The sequence below is a fragment of the Thunnus maccoyii genome, chromosome 2 (assembly GCF_910596095.1).
Source record: "Thunnus maccoyii chromosome 2, fThuMac1.1, whole genome shotgun sequence".
NCBI classification, from domain to species: Eukaryota; Metazoa; Chordata; class Actinopteri; order Scombriformes; family Scombridae; genus Thunnus; species Thunnus maccoyii.
The window spans coordinates 25,332,699-25,358,138 of record NC_056534.1 but is presented as its reverse complement, the minus strand read 5'-3'; the positions used below and the strand labels follow the sequence as shown (position 1 = coordinate 25,358,138).

The 25,440-nt window shown below is 40.7% G+C and overlaps 1 protein-coding gene across 1 annotated transcript in view; it reads left to right on the top strand.

The window, feature by feature from the left end:
• rims1b (regulating synaptic membrane exocytosis 1b) overlaps positions 1 to 25,440 on the top strand; it is an 80,419-nt gene that overhangs the window by 21,282 nt on the left and 33,697 nt on the right. The window contains exons 2-4 of the mRNA XM_042426981.1: positions 2,690 to 2,903; positions 20,419 to 20,717; positions 21,279 to 22,189. Of these exons, the coding sequence (XP_042282915.1) occupies positions 2,690 to 2,903; positions 20,419 to 20,717; positions 21,279 to 22,189 (1,424 nt within the window). The remainder of the gene's footprint in view (positions 1 to 2,689; positions 2,904 to 20,418; positions 20,718 to 21,278; positions 22,190 to 25,440) is intronic.

The window sequence follows — 25,440 nt, the reverse complement described above, 5'->3', positions numbered from 1 at the left end:
ACCGAATGCTACTGACTTGCTGAAGTTTAGAGGACATTTGAGTGTTTTGATTCATCATTTCCTGTGGATGGAGAAATGTCCCTATCTGATGTTAGAATTTCTTCTGGCTAAATCTAGAGCTTTTCAGTCAAAGAGGATGAGACTCTCTTCACTGCTGCAGAGCTCCTTTTATGATTTAGGCTGTGAACACAGATTTATTTTTATATTTAAAGAGTTGCAACAGCGCATGTCTGCTGAATGTGTGGAAGCAGTTGAAAAGACCACGATGAAACTATGGCTCTCAGAACAGGAACAGCTGGTGCACTCACACCCACTGACATCCAGCACTTGACGCCACAACGTTACCATGACAACCGGCTGTGCACCCTCTGTTTCTGACAGCTGTTCCCATGGTGCCTGGGCTTGGCTCAGCCCCTAGATTCCCATTGGCAGGATAGATAGCTTCTCGGGGTCAGAGGTCACATTTATGACGTTGCTGCTGTGGTGGTGTCATGTTGTTTTTACATTTGAGTTACGTATGGATCAGTTTAGTTATGGTTTGTGTCAACTCCAATGTTCATTTGTTATTATTCATGGCTAAATCTAAGCCCACTTGAAACCTTTTTGGGTGAAAACATGCATGTGTAAATTCAAATTCAAAAATCTTGTGAGTATATTTTCATGTATGGACACTTTTACTTGAAATCTTTATCCGTGTTTGTCTGAAGGACTAGCTACAGGATTCTGCTGGAAGCTTCATCACATTATCTATTATATCTGTTCAAAACCCCTCTCAGTCAAGCCAAAACTGGTGACAAAGAGATCAGAATGGGTGTGATGGTACAAAACGATGCTCTCATGGTACAGTGATGATCTTCATTATGTTAACTTATTTGAGTGCCCTGGATCTGCATTATAAATGGCACAAATGCTTTGATGTTGAGCTCCATGGTTATTACGGGTAGTTGTCCCCTTCAGGCACTGAACTTAAACATAACATACCAAATATTTGAGAAAAAGGCATGTAAGACTTGATAATATGCAAAATATTAGCCTAAGGCTAATAGGCTTAGGCTGCACATTATCGAGGATGTTTCATTCTGTAACCTTGATGTCAATGTGTATTTTTTCAGAAAATAGTCCCATGCTTACTCATATGCCACTTTTTTCCCCCCACATTTCATTCAACATTCCACGTCATAGAGACGCTGTCCCTGTTCCAATCATTCCCTGTCAGCTGATTGGCCAAGATGTGTCCCAGACCGCCAGTCAGCTCCCTGTTCCATCTCTGTATGGTGGCAGTCTGCTGTCTCTGCTCTAACACCACAGACAGCGAGAGAGGCTCTTGTGAAGAGGGATGTACAGTTGATTTTCTACTGTCAACTCATTTCCTGGACTTGGAGGGTGTCTACATGTATTCAGCATCTTATGAAAGATTTTTTGCTGGGAGTTATAAAATGTTTTGCTTGGACATCTTGTTTTTTTGGTAAAGATTGGCAAAGACAAACCTTTTTTCCAATTCAGAAGTTATCCTGTAAAGACGCAGCATCGCTCCTGGACTTTGGGTCATGGTGGAGGACTGTTATCTCTTTGATTATTCCTACCACGAAAAGCTGCTGACAACAGATCAGTTGTTATGTTTTCTACCTGTTTCCTACCCTGCAGCTGAGCTCTATAGACAGGAGGATATGTCTGCTTTCAATAGATCCAGGTGATGGTCAGACAAACCAACTAATTTGAACATTACCTCAGTCTTTTGTCAGTATTTTCTGATATTTCTGATATTTTATCGACTTAATGATTCATTTAAAAAATAATCAATGGCTCTGTTTACTCTTACATTATAGGAATGTAAGTGATTTTGTCACTCCAAACCATAAATTAGTGAGCAGGAGGTTTTCAGTGTCCTGCTAACCAATAGCCCAGCCACTTACCCAGGTGTCCTTTTAAGGTTAACGGTATAAATTTATCATTTTCACCCCAGCAAATGTTCAAATGTGTGAATGCCAGTAGACTGTATTGTGTAGATGAATTTCACTGCTTGACAAATAACTCCCAGACATGACTGTAAAGTCAATGTGCTGCCAGAGTCTTAGCTAGAGTTTGTCTTCTTCCACAAATAGGCAAATTGGGCGCAAAGCTGTGAATGAAGCCATCTTCTCTCTATCGCTCTCACTCAGCAAGGTAATTAAAGTGCCTGTCTGGGTCTCCTATATGAGAGCCATGGTATGCTAATGCAGTATTCCTTTGACAGTTCTGTTGAGACAACATTGTGGGTGTTTTCACATGGCCTGATTTGCAATTCACGCTCGGGTTATTTCCATCATAGGCATCAGGAAGCCGAGAGGGGAAAGGCTGTGAGCCACAGAGAGCGAAACTGTGCTGAAGTTTCATTTAATTGCGTGTATGATTTTTTGAAAGGCACCTTTCAAGTGGTGCTCTAATTGCCAGTTTTTTTGCTGAAACTGAAATGTTGTTCTCAAACATGTGCATGCATTACATCTCTTTCTGTCCCTGTATTGTAAAAATTATTCAGTTATTCAGAAATTCCTCCATGTCCTTTTCTGTTTTTGTTTTATGAATGTATGGATATTTAGAGAGGATGATCTCCCTAAAGTTTATCATTGTACAAGTTTCTGAATATGTGATATACCACTAATGGACAATCTTCAACGTCCCTCTCCTCTCTTCTCTGCTCCTCTCCTCTCAGAACACTGCACCAGCAGTTTGAGAGCTACAAACAGGAGGTGCGTCGCATTGGAGCGGAGACGCGGCGTCAGCAGACCCAGCAGAAGGATGACGCACCCACCTGCGGTATCTGCCGCAAGACCAAGTTTGCCGACGGCTGCGGCCACCTTTGCTCCTACTGCCAGACCAAATTCTGCGCTCGCTGTGGAGGCCGGGTCTCCCTGCGCTCCAACAATGTGAGAACCCTCACCTTAGACCCCCTTTCTTTCTCCCTCTCACACTCACCTCATTCCTGTTGTAGCTGATGTACAGTGAGCCCTTCTGCTTCTGTGTGTTTGTTACCATCTGCTTTTTTGCTTCCTAGTCACACTTTGGTGAGACCAAAGTGTAATGGAAGAATGTCTTGGCACCAGTCATAGGCCCTCGAGGCTCCTTTTAAGTCTGAGGCTGTAGTGTTGTGCAATGGTTATAAATTGCAGCATTCAAACTCACTTGAACGTTAAAGCACATCAGTTATAGCATCTGTGTTGTCCTGTGTCTCCTGTGACTGCACTACAGCCATCATGCAAGCATGTGACACAGTGGCGCTGCTGCTCTTCTCAAGCAACATGTATAAACAAAGACCAGGCTAGTGAGTGAATTGTAGCAAGGTTCAGACATGATCTTTAAAGGAATAATGAAAACCTTACCATAATCTCACTATAACTGAAAACAATTAGTTACTGTAGTTAAGTTAAGTTTGTAGAGAAGGACGGCAGCTGTAGTTAGCTTGTATTCACAATTATAATGGATTCCAATGGCAACCCAGTTTCGCAGCAAAAGAAATACCCAAACGTTCAAAAAACTTGCTCTTGCAGCATCATCCACTTCTTTGCTGTCTATCTCAATGCTCAGTCTGTTCCAAGCACCCCCCCCCCCCCCCAAAAAAAGCCTTAATTGGCAACAAAAAAGCATAAACATCTTATCTCACTAGTGACAAATCACAGCTGTGTATTTGGTCATTTTTTTGCAAAAAAAAATATGAGTGTGTGGAACATACTGATGATACAGACAGACAGAGGAGCCATCATTCAAGCCTACAGGCAGTGAGTGTTTGGGTGATGTATTCTTCTGCCATTAAGCATTTATTATGTACTGCTGATTTAATGACATTGTAGAGAGTGGCAGCAAAGGTGGGACAGTTGTGATTATATATAGAGCCTACAACCATGCTAGCGGCACTATGAGGCTGTGCTTAGGCACTTTGAGTTAAATGCTAGGATCAGCATGCTTACATGCTCACAATGAAAATACTAACATTCTGATGATTAGTAGATAAGATTCACAATGTTGATCGTCTTAGTTCGCTGTGTTAGCATGCTAACATTTGCTAATTAGCACTTATACAGTATACAATTCAAAGTACAGCTGAGGTTGATTGGAATGTCATTAGTTTGCATGTATTTGGTCAAGTATTGGACTTGGTGGTGGTGCAATAAATCACCAAGGTGATTACATTTCATCCTGTGGAGAACATAAATGTCTGTACCAAAATCCATACATCTTGTTTAGGTAGCGATATTTCACAGGATAAGTAGTCAATTTGACCTGCTGGGGGTGCCTGATGAAAACTCAGGCAATCACCAAAGTCTGTATATTTTCTGGGGAAAATAGGATGGAAAGAAAAACAAACAAAAAGACACAGGTTAAATATAACCAATAATGAACTGAAGACACTGAGCAATGCTACCCCTAAGCTTCAGGCTCTGGAGGCCTCACTATTATAAATCTGTCTATAAAGATTCTCAGTCATTCAGGTCATGGTATATCCAAAAGCAAAAGAGTCAAGAGTAACTATTATAAGAAGACCCACACCATATCAACAAATAATAACCATTAAGAGTTATCTAACTCCCCACTACCACACTCAGGTTGGATAAGCGTGGCATCCATCCATAATCCAAACATGTTTGCACTATTTTAAGACCCAGCCCTCTTCCATTCAAGCCTTCTCTGGGCTCCCCTCCAACCCAAGAGAGAGGACCTCCTCCTGGGTATCTTACCTGACTATGGGCCCTCTACCCTTGGCCTACTGGTCCCCAATCTGTTCAGGATCCGCCCAAACCAGCTGGCCTGGACTCACACTGGGACCAAACGTAGGCAGAGCTCAAAGGCCAGTGAGATTAGGAGATAAAGATAGTATCCCTGTTGGTAAAGCCATTGATATTACTTTCACAGCAGGCAGGCTGTTATATGGAAGTAAAAAGATGAGACTAGCGAGATGAAAATGCTATCAATAAATAAAATACATAAAGCAAAGAATTAATTTGAAAGGAAATTGTGCTGAAAATAATACAATCAATATGGCCTGTTTTGAAAAAATGTTTTAATTTGAAATTTAATTCATTGAGATGATACTTTGCATCAGTTAAATGTGAAATTTCAGTTCAACTCACTTAATAATAGTCTAGTAGTTGTCTAGAAGATAAATATTTAGGAGTTTTTCCTTGTTATTGGATTTTTTTCTGTTTTTATGCATGAGTGTCACTTTGAATAATTAATCAATTCATCAATAAATGTTTGTGTCCTGTCAAATTAACTCAGATTAGAAGACACTAATGGAAGACAGACAATTAAAGGACCAGTGTGTAGGATTTAGTGGCATCTAGTGGTGAGGTTGCAGACAACTGATAACAATTCTCCCTCCCCTTCCAAGCATGTAGGAGAACATATGGTGGCCGCAAAATTTGCAAAAGGCCCTCTCTAGAGCAAGTGTTTGGTTTGTCCATTCTGGGCTACTGTAGAAACATGGCAGTGTACCATGGCGGGCTCTATGGGAGAGGACCCACTCCCTATGTAGATATAAAAGGCACATTCTAAGGTAACAAAAACACAGTGAATCTTATTTTCAGGTGATTATACACTAATAAAAACATACTTGAATGAACGAATGAATGAATATTATATTCTATTTCTGCCAAGTCCATTCTGCTGGATGCTGCTAAATGCTGCACACTGCACCTTTAAATAGTATTTATTATGTCTCATACTAAATTACAAATGCAGAGAATTTTCAAACATATGGTTTGTGTCCTTTGAGCACTTATCTCAGGCTTTGAAAAGGATTTCTGATAATGCAGCTCATTTAATGATCTAAATTCAATTTAAAAACAGTTTATCAGTGCATAAAAGTGCATCACTTAACCAAAACAGATCTGAATTTCTACACTCGCTGAGCAATTTAATTCATAAACCTATACAAGGGGTAAGAGACTACAACATGTCATTTGGCCTCCATTTCCTTTCTGTGTGTCTGTGAATGATTGTGTTGGTATAATGTGTGGGAGGGATGTGTTGGATGTGAAGCTCTTTTCTTCCCAGCGCTGCTTGCCTCTGTCCCGGGCCGTCCGGCTGGCCAAGCAGAATAACAGGGTTAGCAAAGTGTGAGCTTTGTTTCAGTACATAACAACCCTCTCCTGCCTACAGTGTGCCCGTTTACCTCACATCAGCAGCACACTGCGTTTTCCTCCAGTTAGCATTTTGAATTTAAAAAATACATTTACACAGTATTCATATATCCACTGTTTGCTGTAGGAGTATGGAAATACTTTGTGTACAACAGCTTTCTTTATGAGATGTATCCATGTTAATGAGCTACATACAGTTGGTAACGAGGAAATCCACGAGAGTAGGAAAAAAGTGTCGCACACTCTGGTTCCATATGCATTTCTCTGTAGTTCCATAACTACAAAGGCCTTTAAACTTTTATACCATTGGATTTTCTCTTTAAAGGGTCAGGTCATCTAAGAAACTTCCCTACCCTGACATATTTTCTCACCATGAGAGGTTTCTGAATATGCAGGCCGTTAGCTTTTATTTTGTCAGGTTTTGAGATATCTGTCTCTACTCTCTGATGAATAGTCCCCTATAAGAACAGTTGAGAAAAAGAGTTGTGTCACCACGACACTGATCCTGAAAAAGTACCAGAGTACCTCAACAAGTACCAAATGTCATTTTGAAATAGTACCATGGTACCATAAACATTTACTGAATATTATTATGAAACAGTACCAAAGTAACAAATGTCATTTCAAAACAGTACCACCAAAAATACCAAATGTAATTTTGAAACAGCACCACATACCACAAACAAAATTCCATTCACCTCCATTGTTTTGGGATGGAGGCAGAAAACTCACATGGGGATATCTCAAAACCTGGAGATATAAATCTATATAAACTGTCTGCATGGCTAGATACTACAAGACACCACCATCTCTCTATTACTCATCCACATTCATTAAACTATAGAAGCTCTGTAAAAAAAAATGGGTAAAAAAATCAGCTCACAGTAATAATACCGAGCTGTGCTGTCCTGCCCCGCGTCCTGCAGAAGGCATCACAGCAACATCCTGATACAAATGCCATCCAAACACTTTAGGCCACAAAGCTTCCACCCTGCTTGACATTATAATGGACATTTTATTATTACAAATGTGGATCTGCATTAATAGATTAATACATTTATTACATGTTATTCAAATTTATTCACAGCATTCATTAGGCAGTTTACATAAAAAAATGAAGCAAAAACAACAAACTCTTTGAATTAATTAGTTTGTATCCTGAGGTCAAAATAAGGATGATCAAATATTGTGTAACTTAATAACAATTCTAAAAATATTTACTTTTGCCATATCACTAACGCCATGATTTTAATATTTGAAAATTAAAAGACCTACACAGATTTTTATGCAACAGAAGAAGGGAAGTTTAGGAAAGGTAAGGGTTGTGGAAGATTGTGTTCCATGTTGCTTTTGATGTCCCAATTTCCTCTTTGTGCTGAGGAGCTGTGACACATCCTGATGCTGTCACACCAAGATCACGCTAAGCTGGGTCATGCATGTCACTGCAGCCTAACATGTCAGCGGTCACATACATTCACATACTGTTGTCCCCACCGCCTCAGACTCATATAAAATGTGTGTATCAATTCTGCGAAATGTAATTAACAAATGTTTGCACCACATCCTCTTACCCCTTTTCTCCTCTATTTTTTCTTTCTTTTCCCACGATCTGTCCGCTATATCATATCATAAATTCACCCTCTCTGCATCTCTACTTTTTAAAATTTATTTATTTTTTCCATTTTTCCATTTATTTCTCTTCTATCCTCTCTTGCTCCACTTCCTCCCTCACTTTTCTCAATTCTCACTGCTACCTGGACTGCATGTCACAAAGGAGGACAAAGTGGTTAGCATCTTTTTTTTGTGTTCTCTCTGTGCTGTGAGTGTGATGTTTGTGCCACCTAAAAGTAAAACCACTGGCTGTGTTCTAATCTAGAGCTGAGATCTCTCTTGTCTAATGTTTATAACATTTTGACTTCTGCCCTCGAAAGGTGAAGTTTTGTTTCTTCCATGTTGTCCAGACTTATAAATTCCAAGCTAGCAGGAAAAGAGTTGAAAAACCAACAAAAGCAGATGCAAGAGAGCGGGGTATCGGATTGGAATGGAGCCAGTGTGTGTACAAATCCACTTATGGATTACTGACTTAACTGAACAGAGAGGGTCACTGATAGTTCATACAGTTTTTGTTACCTTTGATTTCTCAGAGTATTCACAGTACTGTCTGGGGTGGAGCCACCTGGAACTATTGTGTCCTCAAGTGTAAACCCTGACTAACTCTGTGTCCATTGTCTGTCTCCTCCCCTTGCAAAGTGTCTCATAGTGAAGGACAGGGTAAGGCTTGCTGGGTGATGGATTTGCTGCATGGGTCACTACTATTGTCTCCCCTCCACACTTGGGTCTGTGCTCATTCACAGTATCAGCTTAGGAATTCAGACCCATGATCAGTTTTTGCCCCACAGATAAGCAGTCCCAGGGCAGCTGGCTGCTGATCCTGCATCAGTACTCTAATTCTGAGAATGAATGCAGACCCTGAAAATCAACTGGTGGGCAGAGCGAGCATGAGCCATAATATAGACTGTCTGTAGGGTCATCTGACCCTCCTGACCCATCCTGACCCCTCTTCCTATGGCTGTAGGCATGGCTGTGCCGGGGGGTGGGGGTTGGCAAAATGGGGATGGGAGATTGGCATTTTAGCTGGCATGCATTTAAGAAAGCACCTAACCCTATAGACATTTATCTGAATGCATAATGAATGCACACTCATGCCTGTGCATGCTTTCCCTGCCTGTGTGTTTGAGACCAGACCAGCCTTGCCATGGGGAGACGGGAGGGGCCCAGGTATATGTTCCACTTTGTCCACTTCCCCTTTAATGCTTGGTCACTGCAAAATGTTGCCAAAGTGTTGTTACTGCTCAGTCAGAAATGGAGTTGAAATGAAGTTTGGTTTATGTTGTTCAGCCCTTGAAAAGTTAGTAAGAGGATTCTTTGTATTACTAGTATGCATCCAGGTAAGGCAGTAGACCATCTACATTGGAATAGAAAAGGGAAGTTGACTTATGTCCCTCATACAGGCCCCACTTATGTTTAAGTTTTATCCACTTTTTAACTGCTCACCTCTTACAGTTAGCACACTTCATGATTATAATCCAAGATTCAAGATGACCCAGCCTAAGCTGAAATATGAAAAACACTGAGGCTCTTCTAAATAGGTAGAATTGGTACATTGCCTTAAAAGAAAAAACTCCTAAACCCTAGCATTAGCAAATGCACCCATTGTGTTAGTGGTACTGCTAGGAATAGTTGTCTTTGATGTTAAGATTGATGACACTCTCATGTCTTTGCAGTAAATATGAAGATACAGCTTGCTAGTTAGCTAAGCTTAGCATAAAGACTGGAAGCAGAGGCATACAGCTAGCCTGGCTCTCTTATATTATATTATATTATATTATATTATATTATATTATATTATATTATATTATATTATATTATATTATATTATATTATATTATATTATATTATATTATATTATATTATATTATATTATATTATATTATATTATATTATATTATATAACTCATATTTACCAGGCAGACTTGAGAGTGCAGTGTCAATCTTCTCATTTAAGTCTTGGTAAGAAAGCAAATAAGTGTAGTTCTCAAAATATCTAACTAATCCTTCAAAAAGAAAATAATGTTCATTGGGAAAACATGTTTTTCAGCCTTATTGTTAGCTCAATATGTTACACAATCATGTTAAATCCACCTTTACATATTATATACAAGTAGGTTTCCTAAACTTGAAATAAATTGACAGAACATGTTTATTATATTATCAGTATTTGGAACTAAAGGTCACTCACTGGGCTGCTTTACAACCATTAAACACCAAAAGTTTCAATTGTAAATCAATTTCAGGCTGCCATAGATCAGCTCAGCTAGATCTGAGATGTGTGAAGAAGCTGATGTGTTTTTCATAGCTCTCTCTGTCAAGCTGCCCTGCTATTGCTGGTGCTATAGCTTGGTAATGGCTGAGTGTTTGTTTATGTGTGTTTAATGTCAGCTCCAGATGGCTTCCAGAAACTGAACAAACCGCTGACAATCTGTCTCCTTTGTAGAGGAGCACTGCCTCCCAGTGGAGAACAGGCAGGCGCTGGTTCCCTAACACACACACACACACACACACACACACACACACACACACACACACACACACACACATGCACATATGCAAACCCACACACACACGTAGAATGATGATGTTATGCCAGATTTTCATTCCAGCAGATTGCAGATTTAAGTACATATACCTGAAAAATGATGCACAGAAATGTATGTAAAAAACATCCATGCATGAACACACCATATAACATGGACACACAAACACAAGCCAAGCCAGCACAGTTAGCACATTTTGCTTTACCAATTTTAATGCTAATTATTACAAAATTATAGATTTTGTATGATTATCTGGGCCAAGCAGTGCCACAAATGGCATCAAACATACCAAAAATCTGATGGTCAAGTGCATCATTAAACCTTGATGCACTAAAACAGGGATACTCAAATACAAGTCTTAGTGGTAAATAAATTTTAATAAATTTTAATAAATTTCAACCGCAGCAAAGGTCCAGTACATGATTATATTTCAGTCCAAAAACTCCAGTCCATGAACAGCATATCTGTAATAATGTGAGACATGACATCTTTGTTGTGTCCTTAAACTTGAGCATAAAAAGGTATGATGTCCAGGTGGAGACACTGTTGTTAATGAGTGTGCTGCCAAGTTCTTTACTGTATTCATGAATATGTTTCACAATTATTCTGCTGGAGTCTTGATATCACAATTTCAAGTGTTTCAGATTACGTACGTGTTTTCAGGAGAGTTTTGTTCAAACCATTCATGTTTGGTGTTGTAGTGGCATTTTGCATTCCCACTCTTCATTATGGCCACTCTTTCATTGCAAATCAAGTACAAAGGTGTCGTACTTCCCTTGGGCAAAATGAACATGCATGTTTTTCACTGTACAACCTCTCTTTTTTAGTATTGACTAGTTTTGAACAAGCCATTTTACTTTATCAACTGGAGCTCCTACATTCCTCCCACCTATTGAGTATGTATGCACTAGAGCCATAAATGTGTTGACAGTATCAGTTCTGTCAATGTTTATTTGGACCATCTCTGGCCCTCTTTACACTTTGCATTAAAATGCATTTTGGGTGATCAGATTGCAATTGGATAGTGCCTGACCACATGAAAGTACACATGTAAATGCACCCAAGATGCATTGAGGATGAATTGTGATCTGCTTAGCCAAACAACCTCTGGAGGTGGTCAGGGATGCATTGGGACCACACTGAACACTAGTGTAAATGCAATTGTGTTGGCAATCCACATACAACAACTACGTGGACGGAAATATGTAATCATGTGCGACTGACTGTTCCATACCGGTGAGGCAGCCATTAGCTAGTTAATGAGCTAAGCTACTAGCCAGAAAGCAGCAAGAAAGCTATGGATATTCAACACACTCGTGGATGGAGTCAAGACAAGACCAAGTGTCTGCTTTCAATTTGGTCCGACAAAAGTATACAAGCGAAACTTGGCGATTCATATTGCAACCAAACCATTTAGCAAAGCAAGCAAAAGTTCATATAATAACGCAGCTTCATGGATGGCTATTACGTTTTTTTTGTTTGTTTGTTTGGTTTGGTTTTGGACCCACGCAAATGAGAGAAGGATGTAATGTTTGGTTGTTTGAGCTGTACAGAGCTATCAGATCTCAATTGGATCTCAACATGGACAGTGGAGTGATGCAGAGTAGAGGGACTAAACACAGACATTTAACATACAATAGGTTTATCTGTGTATGTATTACACCCCCATGTGCACAAATTTAACTTTGGGTTTTTAGTAGTTTGGTTGCAGGTCTTTCATATTTCTATTTTGTAAGTATTTGGCAGTGGGTGTGTGCGGTTTGAATTAGTTCACAGTCCCTACAATTTATCACTAACACACACACCCAATTCACACTGATACACCCACACAGACAGTCTTGTTCGCTTACTGCATCAAGCTGACACTGCACTTTTTACCGGAAGGGAGGATGCACTGCATAATCTCAATCATGTTTCTCAGTACTAGATGACTAACCTGCTGCTCTCTCATCCTCCTCCTTATACTCCACTCCTTTTATACACCATGATCTCCTGCCTCTCTGTAGCAGCCTCCGCAACTCCAACTCCCTTTGTTCCCATCATCTGTCCGCATCTCCATTTGACTCCTTCTCTCTCTGTTTCACTGTCTATCCCTATTTCTGTCGTTTTTCTCTCCCTGTAGTTGCACACAAACCCTTGGCTAGAAAATAGTACTTATGAGGCTGACAAACATAACAGCAAAACCTGTTTTTGGAGCTGACAGTATGACTTCACAGTCACGACCTGTATGTCTAATAATAGGGCTTCCTTGACTGGAATTGGCAAAAGCCAATAGCAAAACACCCAAGACAAGTCTTTAATGTTTCTAAGTGCTCTGTAATACTGTTACAGCTCCTATTATTATCACCCGCATTGAAAAGTCAGAAGTGAAAGCCCACATGTGAATTCAAAACCCGTGTGCTATTTCAACATACCATGAGTGGATTCAACTTTGATCTATACTGTACTTGCCGTAGTTGTATGTGGACACAGTTTTTAGATCTGTTTACTTTAAGTTTTTTCTCTAAATGAAGTTGTTTAGAGAATCTGCTCATATTTCTTATCCCACTGGACTTGAAATGATGGCCAACGGGCAAAGATTTTATCATTCTGAGCTAACAGTAGATTTTTGAGATCATAAAAATTCAACTAAAGATACAATCTGCTGCTGAGAGTGTACAGCCGCACTAGCGGCTCTGCAAAGTTGCACTAAGACAAAATGGTGCTTTGAGCAAAATGATAACTTTAGCCTTTGCTAACGTGCTTGCAACGTCAATACTAACATGCTGATATTTAGAAGGTATGATGTTTACCATGTTAACCATCTTAGTTTAGTATGTTAGCATGCTAACATAATTTTGACCTGACATTGGGGACTAACCTTCATTATTACAAATTATCCTAGAGGGGAACATGAATGTCTGCACCAAATTTAATTTTTGCCAAATTTGGAATGTCTGACATTCAATCCATCCAGCACTTATTGAGACATTTCAACTATACCGTAAATATCAGCCTCATGGTGATGCTAGAGGAAAGTCAAGGGATCCAGAAAGTTAATAGGATTTATTGTCTGGCGCTAGAAGAAAAGGATCAGGGGATCACCAAAGTCAGAAGGATTCATCCTGTGGGGACTATGAATGTCGAAAGATTTACAAAATTTCATGTCAATTCATCCAATAGCTGTTGACATAATTTAGTCTGGACCAAAGTGGTGGACTGTCCAACCAACAGACAGCCTGACAGACTGATGTTGCCAACCCTAGAGCCACACTGCTAGTGTGACTGAAAATAATGTTTTAGCCTCAGGTTTGCTTACTCAATCACATAGTAACGTACAGAGTGCTGAGGTTGCAAATAGGGCTAACTGAAAACGAGAAATTTTACTCACTTATGCAGTGTTTGCCTTATAATGGTACAGGTCTGGTGGGCTGCATATTTATTTTTTTAATGCCAAAAATGACACCAAATATCGATTCATTGGAGGCCTCTCTGTGAAGCACTGTTTCAAAACATGAGTCAGCCTCTGTGTCGTTGCCTGAGAAATTCTTGGTAGCGTAGCTCCTTTAAGGAATAGGGCAGTGCATAATGTGAGAGCAGCAGAAAAGTGATGGTGAATGCAAGCTGAGCAGAGGAAAAGGTTAGCAGTAAGTTGTCAATCTGGCAGTAAATGTACAGTACAGGCTACATTGTGTCAGTTAATATATGCTGTAGCTTTGCTTCACAAGAAAAGTGTTGTCTGTTGCTTCCCCAACCGCTGGAAAAATGAAGGGGGTTAACTCCAAAGTTAGCAACAATGGCTTAGCCTAACCTGACAACGCTAAACAGAGAACGGAGAAATGTGTGGCTGCAGAGTCCCCCCCCCCCCCAAGGCTGAAGTTTGGTCTTCATAAAGTGTAGTGATGTAGGGCACTGAGATCAGTGAGAGTTTTCTTTGCGATCCTGAGATCAAAAAAACCAGCGTGGATTTACAGCCAAAACAGCTCTGCTTTTCTTTCAGCCTCCCTCACCACTGAATGCATTTGGCCTGCTTGCAGAGTTGATCTACTACCTTATTAGAGGAAATGGAGCATTATGTCTTTTGCGGTCGTCTTTCTCCCCACCATTCAGGATTTACCATTCCCTGAATGATGGCAGTTTACATCCAGCACTGCCTCATGTGTCATTCTGTCGAGGTGTGTATGTGGGGGGTGGGGTCACTGCACATGCTCACTGAAAGCAAAACCACCTCTTCCCAACCGCCCACCACCCCCAAGGCTCACATCTATTCTGCCCATTTAAGGAAAAGCTGATGTTCACACAATTTGGGCCTAAATGAATGCTGTTCTTGCCGTTAGCTGCTGCTTGCAGAGCTGCGGCAGCGATGCACGCCTTCACCATTTTGTCAGCAGATGGATGGAACAGCGCTGGGGGCAGGAGATGAAGGGAAGGTGGAATGGGATAGAGAAGTATGAGTGACAGGTGTGTTGTGACTTCATTTGTCAAGTCAGCCAGGTGTGTCAGCTGAGCTAGAAGGTGAGGAGAGATAAAGGGGAATAAGAAAAGAAAGGAGGAGAAGGGAAAGGGTAGGAAACAAAAGGAAATTAAGAGCAAGGAAAGGAAAGGAAAAAAGGAGAGGGAAAGGAAGTAAATTAAATGAAAGCAAATACAGTATAGGAGCATAGAGGAAGAGAAAGGAGAGAAAAGAAGATGAAAGGAAAGGAAATTAAGGGCAAGGAAAGGAAAGGAAAAATGGGAATAGAGTGAAAGGGTTGGGAAAAAATAAAGAAAAGGAAATAAAGATCAAGGAAAGAGAAGGAAGAGAATAGAAAGTAACAAATTAAGGGCAAGGAAAGAAATGACAGGAACAGAATGAAAGAAAAAGAGAGGGAAAAGGAATAAGAAAGAAAAGAGAAGACAAGAAAGGAAAGGCCAGGAAGGGAAAAAAGAAAGGAATGAAAGCAAAGAAAAAGGAAAGGGAAAATCTGTGGCCAGTTTCATATCAGATAGAGATGCTTGTTAAATGCAGCGGCAAATGCGATGCAGTCAAAATAGCATTCATGCAGATTTTTAGTTTTCTTTTCTGTCATTGTCATTCAGTACTGACTGACTTTCTCAGTTTTACAGACACACACACACAAACACACTGCTTTGTCCCCCTTTCTCTCACTGGCTCTTCTCAGTGATTTGGTTACCATGGAGAAGCACATTTTTAGGCAGAAGGAGGTTGACATTATTACATGATAGAGATGGCGCTGCTTATTCTCCACACACACACACATCTCGCCTACAGGCAGTCGCCCACGCCACACTCTTCTAGGCAAGAAGGTTTCAGAAATGGCCCACATATACATACGCACACACATTTTCACAGCACATCGCGCTCCACAGCGTGCAGTGAGGCAGCGAGATGAACTCGAGGTGACACTAGAGTGGGCTGCCTCTGGACGGAGGCTGCTGATTGGTCGGCTTAGCTGAGGGTTTGACATCACGCTCCGGCTGGTCCGGCAGCAAGCACTACTGAAAATACATGTGTCACACACACGCAAACACACAAACACACACACACACACTATAGGGCTGGGCTTGTGCATCTTATATACATACACACACACACACTATAGGGCTGGGCTTGTGCATCTTATATACATACACACACACACACAGACACAAACATACATGCACACAGTTCACACACACAATTAATTCCCCCTACAATATCTTCCAGGCTGTCCAGGAACACAAAGCTCAATCGTTCCACTGAAGGATTATATGTATTATATTGTTTGTTTGTGTGTGTGTGTGTGTGTGTGTGTGTGTGTGTGTGTGTGTGTGTGTGTGTGTGTGTGTGTGTGTGCGCGCGCACGCACGTGTTCTATAACTTCTTTATTGTTTACTACCCTCCCCCCATGTGCAGTGTAGGCTTTAAGGCACATAACAAACACATGGAGGCGTGCCATTAGAAAATGAGATCTGTTTTTAATGTCTCTCTTTTGGTTGAGAACACAGAGGGCCATGAACAGCGGTCCCATGATGTGCGTTGCTCTATATGATGCTCTCATTTGAGGATTAAGCCTGTGGATTACAGCCTTTACTCCTCTCCATTGGCAGTGACTAGCATAGCAACCTATAGATTCTCATAGACCATGCGTTAAGGGGCATACATAAGGCTACATGTGTAGGCTCAGAAAAAACTGAACTTCACGTAAGGGCAATGGCAGCTTCAAAAATACCACATGGGGATGGCAAGAATTGTGATTAGATGCCGGTAGATATTGATGGAAGTGAAGACAACATTAAGCAAGGCTCAATTATCTTTATTTTTTTCAGTAACACACATCTAGAAAAGTAATTTCCACGGCAAACCTTCTGCTCACTGCAACCCCCACTCATTATCACAGTGAATGATGTAACGTCAAATGTAACATAATGCTAAAATGATGAATCTTCAGAATAGTCCCATATTTGGTAATGAAACATGGCGGACGTTCATATCTCAAAGTGAATGAAACAGTGAATGAACACAGTTACAGTTACATCACATATAATGTTGCACACATAAATAATTCCTAAAATCTAGAAAACCTACAATGATTTTTACATGTCATAGTTTCAAACTTTCTTCATACAAGTGAAATAGTACGGAGCTGATTTGAAGCCAACTCAATTATTCATCGGACATTAATTATGTCAATAATGTATTATTAATTGTTATCTTTGTGACCATGTTTCGAAATTTTTGTTTGGCATGGTTTCAGTGTCAAACAGTTATCCAAGTTCTTGGTGTGGCATGGTCTGGATTTGAATGTGCAATAATTTTCCCAGAACTACAGTAATTCTGGAATCCTTGTATGATTATTTATTTTTCAGCAACTAACAAAGCAGCCAAGTTTTATGTTAAATGTTGTCTGAATGCATGCAGCCAAGAGCATAAAAAAGTCTGCAAAATTTCTTTTTAAACACATTATACATGTTAGAAAATAATTGCTGAAAACATGTGAAAAGACAAATTACATACAAATTGTAGAGTTAGAACTGTTTTTCACCATTTCTGTGTTCAGGATTTTTTGGGCGGGCCTGAAGTAGTGGATCGATGATGTAACAAACCCCTCACCTAACACTATATAAGAACTAGAACACCTTAGCATCAGCTGGGTGTGTGTAGTCTGTTGTTGCTAGTGCCAGCATGCAATTCTTTCATTGCAAGCTAAGCATTAGCATCTGGGGGATGCTAATGCTAATGCAGTCACAACAGTAGGTGTAAACTCTCTGGGCAGATAGAAAGGTCTGGACTTAACTCTGAGATATTCTAGATTAGCAGAGCAGTACCTCTTGATAATGGCATTGTCCGTGCACCAAGTTTTGTTAACATAAATGCACAGTCCCCCACGCCCCTCTGGTCTTACCGGAGTCATTAGCTGTTGTATCCGCCCTGAAAAAAACAACAATTTAACATAATGATGATTGGTAATGGATCCCTTGTTAAACCACCAGTGTGGAACTTTTACATATAAATGAACATTTGTTACATTCAACCCTTTGCCAAACAAGTTCACACAATGTTGATTTAGCCTATCACTGCCAGATAAATCTCTCTGTATTTCACAGTGTATGGAGTTTTTAAATCTGGTGTCAGGTTTGACATTCCTGGATGAACGCATACTGTGGATGTTCTATGGGCAGAGTGCACCAGAAACTTCTGCCAGCCGGGCAGCTAACCTTCAGTTAGCTCTCTGCTAACTTGAATTTAGATAAAGTAATTTAATTGTGCTGCTCCTCTTGACTTTCCAAATGTTATCGACCAAATGGATAAAATTCTCATAGTGAAAGGATTAATTTTGTGGGGGTTGTGTGACCCTCAAAACAATTTATCCAGCCTATGATGGAGCCTATGATGTAAGGGCGTGTCAACAGTGTTTTTGTAATTACACTCACTGCCAGAAGGGGGAGACAAAAGTCCCGCACTCCAGCTTTAACTGGTCATTTAAGTTGCATTTTTACTGAAACAAGTCCAAATTTATCTACAAAATAGGTGCTGAATTAAACAGTGGTTCCTAGTGTTGCTTTATTTTTAAAATGTCATCCATGTTGCTTATCTTACACCTACAAACAAGGACTATTTTAAATTGTATATATTTTTTAAAGGCGCTCGGCATGAGAGTTGTTAAGTTCAGAGGCTCAGAGGCTATCAGTTGGGGCGTGGTTTCAATGCTTCCTGCAGACACACTCACAGCATTTCAGAGCTCAGAATCAAATCAAATATTTACTAGTTATAAATAGCTTTTACATCACAGTTTTTTTATTTTGGAGAGTGGGCTTATTTTATTAAAAAAAATAAAGTAACTGTTTTGTAGACAAACATGTAAAGTAAGGTATTGAAAATGGTATCATATCAGAACCAGTATACCAAGATTTCAACCAATACCTGGCCCTGGTTATGGCTCTTCACATTAAAGAGTTAGAAACTGCTCCGGTAGTTTGAAGTTTAACAAGTATCCAGATGTGAAGAATGGTATGACTGTTTCCATTTGGAGGAAATTTGAAGGGTGTAATTGGTGCCCTCATTTCAGTAAATTATACTATATATAAGGTAGCTTATATCCCATCATACACTGGGAAGGGATGGAGGGGGGTTGGGGCCAATGGGCTTAATCTTCAACCTGTGTTCTGAGTTCTGCCTGAAGGGGATGATGGAGAAGGGGGGCTATAGGTTAGAAGTTATGAATTGAGAGCTGGTATTGTCTGCTGATGATGAGTTGAATAATGGTGAAGAGCTGAAAGGATTACTGGCCACTGATAATCTGTGGCCCCTCAGCTGAGGTAAAGAGGTGGAGAAAGACAGAGAGAGAAAGAGACTGTAGTGTGTGGCTGGGCGGCTGCCCGACAGCTGTGGGCCGTGCGGGCAGCTGATTTACTTTAGATTAGTCTGGACATGCGCCAACTAGGATTCAATCAGGCCATGATGAATGTGCTTTGGTGCGCTGAAGGCTAACTGCTAACTGCTATACCGACTGCTAACAGTCCAACCCACTGGCCGTAAAGGAGTAACATTTTGGGGTTTCCAGAGGTCCCAGAGGTGTTGTGTTTTCAACTTGTGCCAAGGTTCTGCTGTGGAATACGAGGGATGACTGTTTTCCCCCTTTGATTTGGATTTATTCTCAGAAAAATAAACCGCTGGGATTATAAATACAGAGGGAGATAAATCCTGTTTTTGTGCTGTTGAAGTGAGGTGGTATTCTGTAGCCATGGCTACATGTGAGTATTTGATGTTGTCTATGGGTTCAATTTAAAGGATGAAATTAATTTTTATCATTTCTATACTGTACATGTCAGTGATCATCAATCTTCCATTGTGATGGTGCATTTTATAGAATTTTAGAGGCTGAATCACAATAAATCACATGTGTTTGCAAAAGTTATGCACTAACTAGATGTGTAGAATTGACACAAATCTGTCTCAATCATTTCTTATCCTTTCAGATGAAAACAATATATTTATATAAACAGTTCAATACTATTTGGAGCTCATCTTTCCTTTCTCATCTGTAACTGGAATTTAACCATATTGTTTGTAGCCTTCCAAATTTAGATCTTTTTGTTATATCATCAACATGAGTATAATGGATTAATTTAAAAGTAATACTTTTTATTAATGGGTTACAATAAAATTCACAGCATTAGAGCCTACAGGGCAGTGACACAACCTCTGAAGCCGGTTCAGTATTATTTTCTTAATAGCAGTGCAGAACTGTGCCATAGCCTTTGCTAAGCTATGTTCACAGATAATGGATATGTTGAAATGGTAAAACTGCACAGTCTGTCATATCTGAGTGCTCTTTAATATTTGATTAGCTGGAGCAGAGGAGGGAGTCATGAAGGGGAGACTTTGGTGGAAATTCTGTTTTCTTCTTCTTTTTGTTTTTTAAAAAAGGCAGAGCTAATGGCATTTACGTATATGAACTGAAAAATGCTATAAAAGGTTTGTAGAGGTTGTGTGGTTGACAGATGCTGGTTTGCCTCACAAGAGTTCTAATGTCTAAAATTTGTGTTGTGTACATGTTGACAATACCTCAGATTTCTGTGTCACAGGCATGCTTAACCACTTTTTGTTAGGTATTCCACTCATTTAATGTCCTTAATTAATGCTGCTGAACCCAGCTTGCCAAACGCTTTTGTCCTTTCAACCCTTACAGGTAATGTGGGTATGCAACCTGTGCCGTAAGCAGCAAGAGATTCTCACCAAATCAGGAGAATGGTTTTCGGGGTCAGGGGTGCGGCCTGGGAGCCTGGGCACCTCTTTGACCGACCCAGCCACGGGAGGTGAGGCCCAACGGGACAGGAAGCTACTCCGCTCCAGGTCCCAAGCCCCGCCCTCTACCAACTCCAACACAGGCCTGCCAGACGGGACACAGCCGCCCACTGGTGTCACTGCAGCCAAGGGTGCTGACACCATGCCCGGCTCCCGCTCCCAAAGTGAACCACCCAGAGAAAAGTAAGACATCATGATACACTGAACCCAAATTCTGTGATGTATTCCAATTTTACACCACAGTAGCTGCCATTAGAGCATGTTTTATAAGTGAAACTGGGGTGTGTGTGTACTTTTTGTAACTGGTGTGTGTATAACTTTATTCATTAACATGAAGGGAATTGGAGGATTGGAAAATAGAAACCATGTTTTTTCTTAACTGTGAAAGATAGGCTGGCTGAAGCTCTTGTTGTTTTTTTAATCCCTGGGGTAAAAAAAAGAATATATCTGTGTCTGTTCTAGCTTAACCAATGTAAAAGCTAGGTCACAGGTTTTAGTCTTGAGAGGTCTTTGATTCAGTCCCTTTTGTTTTCATTTGATGGATGAGTTAAATAAGAAGGTTTTACAAATATATTTGCAAATATAGGAACATTCTTAGTGCAGTCTATTCCTGTACAAAACACATTTCTCAGCATTTTTTCATATTACAAATGCCAACATTGCTCACCTGTTGTAATGGAAATGATGCACCTGTGCTTATGTGTATGTAGACTATATGTTATAATGAATCCCTTTCTTATCCAGGAAAAGGCCAGTTTCCCTTCATGAACAAAATGGTAAGGGAGGCATGGGGCGTGGTAGTGGCCGGAGGCCTGCTGGGAAGTTGCCGTCTCAGTCATCCCTGGATGAGCGGGTAGGCCCCGGGGACCGAGGAGAGAGACGGTTAGGAGATGGTCGAAGGCTGGAGAAGATCCATTCTCAGGACTATGAGGATGGGGAGGAGAATTTGGGTCGTTTAGAAACACACCGCAGACGCCCAGAGGATGAGGAGCAGAGGGAGCGCCAACGCCGTGAGGAGGAGTTCCAGAACCGTTACCGTAGTGACCCCAACCTTGCCCGATACCCAGTTAAACCACAGAAAGAGGAGCAGGAGATGCGCATGCATGCTAAGGTTTCCAAGGTCCGCCATGAACGACGGCACAGTGATCTGGCGATCAATGAGGTCGGACTAGGGCCTGGTGAAGGAGGTGGAGGTGGTGGAGGAGGCAGTGCAGGGGAGGTGCCTGAAAACCGTCTGGCCAGGAGAGGAGGGGGTGGGGAGAAAGACCGCAAGGCTGTTTTGGAGAACCACCAAGCTTACTCTGTGGATAGGACCGTGGGGGTTGGAGGGGGACCTCCACCTGCTGTGGGTGGTGTGAGATCAGGGCCCCAGCCTGGGGGACCGGTGCCTCCAGATTGGGGCCCGAACAAGGGCCGCCTAGAGCCTGGTATAACACGGACACCAAGGGACAAAGGTGGGGATAACCTGCTGAGGAAGGACTCTCAGAGCTCGGACCAGTCGGAGTCTTTGCGGCCGCCCCCTCCACGGTCATACAAGAGCAAGCGCGGAGTCAACAAGAGGCAGATGTCCATCAGCAGCTCAGAGGAGGAGGGCGGCTCCACGCCCGAGTACACCAGCTGTGAGGACGTGGACATGGAAAGCGTCAGCGAGAAAGGTCAGTCAGACAGATGTGTTCACTCCAGTAGCTTACTAAGCTAAATCTATCTGAACTTGCATACCTTGCAATGTTTGCTTTCATCAATTTTCTTACATTAGATAATACTCACTTTCATTTGTTAAAGCTACATTTCAAGTCTCATATGTCATTTTCTAGTCACCAAAACTTGGTAATGAGCCGCAGCAGCTCTCACCTAACTCACATGTCACATGCTCACATCCTCATACTGTCTAGCTGAAACAGAAGGGATCTCTGCATTCGTTGCATTCTCATCATTGTCAAGATCACTTTCAGATTATGCCTGTATCACCTACTGTATGCCCAGTACAGTGTGGGCAGGATTAGATTCATAACAGTAATAGGAGTGATGGCTAATTGTAACCGACCTGCCACTGATACCCTGAGAGATAGAAAGATCCTGACTGAGCAATTGGACAGGAAAGAACTGTTTTTCAAATGAATGATGGGTTCAAGATTCAATAATCCTAAAACAGCTAAATACAATAAGAACACCTCTCCGTATCGTCATATCTTCCTAGCCCATCTAAAATTGCCTTTGTAGGAGAATCATGATACTGAAAACAATAAAGCAAGACATATTTTAGCTCATAAGATTATTCTAATACCAACACATTCTAATTTCGGACTGTAAAACTATATGATGACTCACAGGATGAAGCACCCACCTAGTGCACAGTGCATTTCTATCCCTGTGTGTCATCTACACCTCTGTGCTGTGGCTAAACCCTGCTGCTCTCAGGACAGTTCTCATTTATTTGGAGAGTCCCTGTGATTTAGGCCAGCAGATTTGTGGAATTAGGTCAGTGGCTCTCTTGCTACGTAATGCTTTGCAAACAGCCAGCTGCACCACCCAACCATGGACCACCAGCTAAAATCAAGCCCGTTGTGGTTGCATGCTATCTGGTCACTTCTGGCTCCTCGCTACCAATGTTTTTTGCAGCTCACCGCTGGTAGAAGCAATGTTCAGCTATGCTAAGATAAGCCACGCAGGGGGCTCTGAGTTCTAGAGGAGGCAGTAGGTAGAGTTAACTGTGCTCTATCAGCTTATCTCTCTCACCGGTCACAGAAGGGGCCTGTTCCAGATGTTTTAATCCAGATTACTATAACTCAGGGAATGGTTATGGGTAGATGGTGTGGATTGGGTTTATTAGCTGTTTTAAACACTCTTTAGCTAGCTGGGCCTTGAAACAGCATGACTCCTTTTATTCTCATCTGTGGCATGAAGCCAGTTTTGCAGGATATTGTTCAGTATGTATCCCTACATACTGTAAATTCATCAGATTAAGTGAGATTGATAAAGACGCATAGGGTCAAGGTTTCTTCTTCTGTTTTTAGCAGAAAATGCATGTTGTTGTGTGACATTATTTCAAGTCTAGACTTTGGTTATGCTTTGGTGTCAGTTACTGAGTACTTAACATAGAATTGTTCTTGATAAATACTTAGAGAGTAATTTAGAGTTACTGTTACTGCAGGTTTATGAGATACAATATACATGCGAGCTCATGTTATTTTATATAACATGATTATAAATATGTTGTCTGCAATTGAAGTGCCACAGTGTCAAATAATTGTTTGAAAGCCTCACAATGAAATGACTGGTATGGATGGTGATCAACCTCATTTGAATGTGATTGCCATAATTTATAATGGTGCACAATCCAACTTCTTAAAGTAGTTGCAGCCAGTCCCAACCCAATAGCCCCAGTGGTTGTAAATGTAAAACTAAGTAATAAGTAAGTGGACCGACAAACAAAACTTGTGTGATCAAGACTTTTGAATAAGGGTAAAAGTGCAACTTTTAAACCATGCGGTGTACATAATCATAACTCATTATGAGGTTGAATACCTTTTTTGCCTTAGACATTATGTAGTAAATGTTAATGTTATTTTTATACAGTGAGTCAACTATATTTGACAAGTAAAAAGGCTTGACAATAAATGGATTAAATGCAGCACACAAGAATTGAGGTTTGAGGTTATGCGTACACATTTCTCGGATTACAAGCTGTGATTTTTAAACACTTATCACAAAACAGACATGATGTATAAGAGGATGTTATGTAATATTCATGTATGAACAGTTGATTCTCTTCAAAATTACTGTAAAACAGTATTCACACACAGTATTTCACATTCTGCCCAAAAAATTGCAACCCACCGTATATACCAGTGAATCTTCCAGACTGGGCCTTTAATGACACAGCAGCTTTGACTCAGTGTTTGAAGTAAAATGGAAGGAGGGAGCGATTCAGTGTAACTGGGTTACTTCCGTGGTGTAAAGGAAAAAAACAAAGTGATAATGGTTCTGAGGAAATGGAAGGGGAAGTCTTCTGTCGGGGATGACATTTGGTCCCAGTGTGTTTCATTTTAGCCACTATTGTAATTCCAGAATTACTTTAGTGGTCCACAGAGAATGAGCATGAACATGAACTTGCTTTGCTATACTGTAGGTGCAGCAAGCAAAAGCGATGATGTGGAATGAGATTTTTTTTTATAGTTGAGAAAACTGAGTCAGTTATAAGACAACAGGTCTTGTGGCATTGTAATACAGCCTTTTGACTCAGTGTGCAGTGTGTCGTCTGCCTTTTCAGGAATGTAGAATATCAGTGCAAATAGCAAACTGCTATTTATCTCTGAGGTACTCATGCCAAAACCTGATGCTCAGAATTGATTTTTTTATTTTTTTCTGATATCAGTCTTTATTGTAGTCTTGATCCAGCACCATCATAGTACAAACCATGATCCTGAAAAGCAAAATCAAAGTATTCAGTCACTCAGGGGTTAATTAAAATTGTTATGATAAACTGAAAATACAAACTCATTGGATGATAGTGGGCAGTGATGTTAACAACCTTCCAAGTAGGAAAAAATGACATTAGGCATGTGCAAAGTATCAAACAACACAAATCACTCCAACCAAGAAAAATCTCTTCCTGTGTCCAGTTAATAATATCCATGTAGAATCAAAGATGGTGCAGGATTTCTTCCTTTCTCAGTGACTGGAGTGCTGCCCAGTCAGTCACAGTGGACCCAGTACTGCCGCTGATGATCGTAAGCTATATCGCAACAATACTACTGATAAAAACAGTAGTCTCATTTTTACAGTACATTATATCTTCCATTATAGAAGTAGGTAAAATATGACTTAAAGGCAAAATTATCCTCTTGAACAAAACAGGTAATATATTCTTTGCAACAGTAAGATTCTCTCTTATTCACACATAAAT